Raw genomic sequence first — 6,066 nt, forward strand, 5'->3', positions numbered from 1 at the left:
ATTATGATTTGTCCGCTGTAGTTGGGTGTGAGGTTTTTTCTAGGATGTAAAAGAGTGAGCACCCCATAAGTTTATAAACAAACTAATCTTGACTCGACCATAAAAAAATTTAATCGTAATAAACATTTTACATTGATGAAATTGAAAACCTCACTAATCTAAAAACAAACATAAAATTGAATACGTGTCTTTTAATATTTTTTTAGAAGAGTTAAGGGAACATGGATTAAGCAGTAATTCGTTAGAATTAAGGTGTGAATATAATGTTTTTAAAGAAGGAGACAGTTTAAGGAATCGAGATATTAATTCCCATAATAAACAATGAAATAAATCAAGAAAAAAAAAAACCTATAACAGGCTTATAATTGATTTTTGTTAAGTAAAAGTTATAAAGAACTGTTTTGATGTTATTCTATTTTCGTTTTGGTGTTATAAAGAAGCCGACCAACTCCTTAATGTCGATTTTTATCCGAGAGATCAGGTACACCACGTGCTAGCCAATCTCATCATGGTTAAAAATGTCAATGAAAAATGAAGAATGTGTGTAGAATACTCCAACCTCAACAAAATTTGCCCCAAAGACACATTTCTACCTAGTATAGACTGGTTAGTGGATAACACGATAAGTTACGAACTCCTTAGTTCCCTAGATGCATACTTAGGTTATAATCAAATAATAATGTACCTGTCATACGAGGAGAAGATATCCTTCATGACAAATAAAACTAATTTTCGTTATAAAGTTATGTCGTTTAGGTTGAAGAATGTCGGGACCACCTACCAACGCCTCATGCACCTAGTCTTTCACGAATTATTGGGAGATATTATGGAGGTATACATTGATAATAAGAGGAACATCAATCTCGATGACTACTAAGCTCACAAGTATAGACTTCGAGCTCGGTAGCATGTCAACTCGTTCATACCTTGGTATCAACCCACCTAAGTCTCACCTTGACTTTCAAGATGGGGGACTACTGTACCTACCTGTCACAAAATCGGGAATGCCCTTAGCTCGAAGTAACTATAAATATTTCATAAACCAAGCTCTTACTACCATAAATGTCCATCATAAGGGTTAACGACCAATTCAATGAGTTATAATGACCAAGTAACTACTTATAAGTCATAATAGCTACTGTAAGGTCAACCTTATGGCTACTATCCAAAAGACTTATAAATGCAACTCTTCAGAAAGTACAAATTACTCGATACAAATACTCATTTAACGTACAAATTATCATTTTTAGTATTCTTACTAACTTAAGCATCAAATAGTCTTTTTCAGATAAACCTTTTTTTCTGTTTGGTGACCAGTTGAAAGCTTACTCGTGGAGGAATTTTGACGTTTTCGCCATAGTATTATATGAATTCACTTCCAATAGGAATATATTTGAATAAAGTTAATACTTATCATGTAAAATAATATATTAGATGAAAGACTTAATTTAAATAAAATCAATAAAAATCAAGTGATTAATAAGTTCAATTCAAAATCAAATTAGTCTACTGAGTATTTAGTTTTAAATTTAACTTTTTCATAAATTTTACTGATTTCTAAATTGTGCACAAGAGTAAGAATACTTAACAACCGTAAAAAGAAATAAACCAATTGACAATGCAATTTTAACAATACAATAATATATATTAAGCTTTTACATTAAAAAATAAAATAAATATAATTAAAATATTATTGTTTTAAGCTGTCAAGTAAATGTTTTTTCTATTTTCTATTTTAGTGATATTAAAGTATCACCACTCATATAGTAGACTTTGAAATAATGACATATAAAAAAAAGAAAAAAAAGGAAGCCGTGGCTTGGGTTCTAAGGCCGGCGTCAATGAACTAAAAAGTAGGCTGTTATTGAATGAAACGCGCGTTCCAGCTACTCAAATGAAACACCTCTCCTCCTCACAACTACTCAACTGCCCTACCATGCACGCCAGAACAACACCCATACAAAATTCAACACACACATGGACCCTTCTAAAAGTCCTCACTCTCTTCAAGACAAACTCTCATGAGTGATTTCGAAATCATACATACTCCTGTCTTATTATTTATTATTCACTTCAATGTATGCTGTCAATAACATCATCTTTTTTCACTTATACCTCTCTCTTTCTTTTTCCTCCATAAATTGCTAATAGATGAACTTTTATTTATTTATTTAAAAACTATCTCTTTTAGTGCTTTTTACATAGAATAAAAATTCTATGTTGAAAATTACAATACTTAAGAATACCTCTAACTTCAATAGTGTTTACAATTTAAAAAAAAAAATATTGAGTATAAATGATTAGTTAGTGTTATAAAGAGATGAGTAATTATAATGCACAATTAACACGTGTTTTAAATAGTGTTAGTGTCCATGTTTTAAAAATTATTCATTAGATTTTATATAATTCTGGTATGATGCTAATACAATTTAAAAAAAAAATATTAATTAATGTCTATAATACATTGTATAAAAATAATTATTTATTCATTAATTACACTTGCTTCTCCAAATTAATGATCAAACATAACCAACCACACTCTCCCTTCCTATAAAAACCACCCTCCTAACATTTTGAAGCTATCTTCTCCACACAACACCCATATACCCTCTCTCTCTACTGTGGTTATCATGGGAATCACTCCTCGTTTCGCTTCAATAACTCAATGCACAACCAAACACCGTTCCAACCAAACAGTTGTCTCCGACCTCGACGGCACTCTCCTCTTGTCCCGCAGTGCCTTCCCATACTACCTCCTCGTCGCTCTCGAAGCCGGCAGCATCCTAAGAGCCCTCACTCTCCTCACCCTCCTTCCCTTTATCCACTTCACCAACCTCGTCATCTCCGAAACCGCCGCCACCAAAACCTTAGTCTTTGTAACCTTCGCGGGGCTCAAACTCGTGGACGTTGAGGTGGTGGCACGGTCAGTGCTCTCCAGGTTCTACGCAGAGGATGTGCACCCTCACACGTGGCATGTTTTCAACGCCTTTGGAAAGCGCTTCATTGTCACTGCCAGCCCCAGGGTGATGGTGGAACCGTTTGCCAAAACCTTTCTGGGCGCAGATAAGGTCCTTGGAACAGAGCTCCACGTAACACCGTCAGGGAGGATGTCAGGGTTCATCGAGCAAGTCGGTGTGCTTGCTGGTGACCACAAGAGAGACGTGATCGTGAAGGAGTTTGGATCGAACTTGCCCGATGTGGGACTCGGAAACCGTGTAACCGACTTTGACTTCATGTCCATTTGCAAGGTTGGTTTAACCCTTCTATATATATATATAATATACTCTTTCTTTCTTCAAAACTAGACACTCCCAATGTCATATACAATAAGATTACTTGTGATCATAAATACGCAGTTGTCCCAACTTTCTAAGGTTCTTATTCTCCCCAGGAGAGAAAGAGAGACAGTGAAACAGAGTACAGCTATTACCTCTTTAATAACCATATTTGCATGTGAAACTCAACAACAAAATTTAATTAGGAAGAATGCCATGCAGTAGTTTTGTCTTAATAGCTCGTGAATAAAAATTGATGGAAATGGTGATGGTGATGGTGATGGTGAAAGCTTAATTTTAATTGAAGAAGAATACTGTAGAGTAGTTTTTTATTAAATATTTTTTTATTTCTAAATTTCTTAATCAATTTATGTCTGTAAAAACACATTAAATAGTTTAATTTAATTACAGGACTGTGATTGTAATTTTTCATATTATTAATGAAACACTTACTTGCTTTGGTTATTTTTTCCTGTAAAAAGTTAATATCTTAGATTTTGTTATTTTTTCAACAATATGAAAATCTTTATGTATAATGCTATACTTTTTTTACATATATTTTTATTTTCTGTCCTTTTCGACTTTAATATGTTTAGAGAGGAGACTAGGAGTTATATGAGTTGTTTCTTTGCTCAATATTATGATTTGTGAGAGTCTTAAATAATCACGACCGTTTTTCAGCTAAAGTGGTTCTCAACCTAAACATATGCATTTTTTTTATAAATATATTTTTATTTGCTCAGTGGCATAATAAAACTCCTCCATTAATTTAGTCAAGTCTTTCTCAGTATTCACAGCCCTAAGTGGTCCTCCTTCTTTCTATGGTCTATTTGTCAACGCACCTATTGCAGCTTCACTTTTGGAGATGCTTATGTTTATGCTTTTAAGTCCACTTGCACAACTTAAGCTGTGTTACTATTTTGTTTCATGCAAGGTTAATAATTATTTCTCGTGTATTTCATTTTATTAGTAAATAAAAATATTAGAAACTATCACTATACTTAATGTTTGAATATATATATATATATATATGTCCATTTTTTTACATTATATATATATATATATGTTGGGATACACCAATATTTTTTTAGAAAATTAATTTGTTTTACTGATTAAAAAACCTATTATGTAGTTTTGTTTGGGAGAATATAACAAACAAAAAGACCAAGATAGAAACTATCACTAATATCTATCTAAAGATTAAGTTTTGTTTAGCTGATTAAAAAACATCTCCTTTTGTAGTCTTAACAAAACTCAAAGGTAAGAACTTGATGAATTTTTTATAGAATAATTAAGGAGAAAATTAAAAGTTATATTACTCAAATTTGTCTAAAAATTGAAGTATATATACTATCCAAAAGGGTGAATAGCAAAAACATGATGTGATCCAAATCCAAACAAAAAGACAGTGAAAATGAAAGATGTCTAAACCTTAAACTCATTTAATTTTGTTCTACAGGAAGGATATATGGTTCCAAGGATGAAGTGTGAGCCACTGCCAAGAAACAAACTTTTAAGTCCAATTATTTTTCATGAGGGTCGGCTAGTTCAGAGGCCAACTCCTTTAGTGGCCCTCTTGACCTTCCTATGGATGCCAATTGGCTTTGTACTCTCAATCCTAAGGGTCTACCTCAATATTCCTCTGCCAGAAAGAATTGCTTGGTACAACTATAAGCTTTTAGGAATCAGGATCATTAGGAAGGGTACCCCTCCACCACCCTCAAAGAAAGGACAAAGTGGGGTGCTATTTGTGTGTAACCACCGCACAGTTTTAGACCCTGTGGTTACTGCTGTTGCACTAGGGAGGAAAATCAGCTGTGTCACGTACAGCATAAGCAAATTCAATGAAATAATTTCACCCATCAAAGCTGTGGCACTCTCAAGGGAGAGAGATAGAGATGCAGCCAACATCAAGAAGTTGCTTGAAGAAGGAGACTTGGTTATTTGCCCTGAAGGCACCACTTGTAGAGAACCATTCCTTTTGAGATTCAGTGCTCTTTTTGCTGAGCTAACTGATAGGATTGTCCCAATTGCCATCAACACAAAGCAAAGTGTGTTTTTTGGGACCTCAGTTCGTGGGTACAAATTATTGGACCCTTATTTTGTGTTCATGAATCCTATGCCAACATATGAGATCACTTTCTTGAACCAGTTGCCAGCAGAACTCACCTGCAAGGGAGGGAAATCTTCCTTTGAAGTTGCAAATTATATTCAGAGGGTTCTTGCAGGTACTTTGGGGTTTGAGTGCACCAATTTAACAAGAAAAGACAAGTATGCAATCCTTTCAGGAACAGATGGAACCATTCCAAAGAAGAATGCTTGAAATTTGAGACAGACAAAACATATCTCTACATTGGTCTCATTGTTCCCAAACACTTGAAATTATTAATAAAAACTGATTATGTTTTGTTCTTAAGAATTACAGCTTATGTAATTATTGTTACTATGATAAAAACAACTAGTTCAGTCGTAAAATGTTTTACTTTTTTTTTTTTATAGTGGAACATCATTAGTCTTTTGGTGTTAGAGGGACTAGGGTCGGGTGACCAGGGTTTTTTTTTTTTTATCGGTAAAAAGCAAATCAATAAATGTTTCGGGAATACCTCAACCCTAATAGAGATCAATCTCAACTTAAACCAAACAATGAAACTCCTCTCTCAAACCAAACAAGAAAGTAAGGAAGACAAGCATAAACATGAAGCGTTCCAAATACAGAAAAAATCATATCTAAATTTAAAACAATTTAAATTTTTCTAACAGATCTCATACAGACCAAAGGCTTAAGACACCA

At 33.6% G+C, this 6,066-nt stretch overlaps 1 protein-coding gene across 1 annotated transcript; it reads left to right on the forward strand.

Moving 5' to 3' along the window:
* The first annotated feature begins 2,566 nt into the window (after positions 1 to 2,566).
* Positions 2,567 to 5,694, forward strand: LOC137819350 (glycerol-3-phosphate 2-O-acyltransferase 6-like). The gene is made up of 2 exons (XM_068623161.1): positions 2,567 to 3,248; positions 4,735 to 5,694. Exons 1-2 carry the CDS (start codon positions 2,631 to 2,633, stop codon positions 5,596 to 5,598), a joined length of 1,482 nt encoding a protein of 493 aa, XP_068479262.1. The 5' UTR covers positions 2,567 to 2,630; the 3' UTR covers positions 5,599 to 5,694.
* Positions 5,695 to 6,066: the final 372 nt, after the last annotated feature.

Source organism: Phaseolus vulgaris, chromosome 10 (genome assembly GCF_000499845.2).
Source record: "Phaseolus vulgaris cultivar G19833 chromosome 10, P. vulgaris v2.0, whole genome shotgun sequence".
In the NCBI taxonomy this organism is placed as follows: Eukaryota; Viridiplantae; Streptophyta; class Magnoliopsida; order Fabales; family Fabaceae; genus Phaseolus; species Phaseolus vulgaris.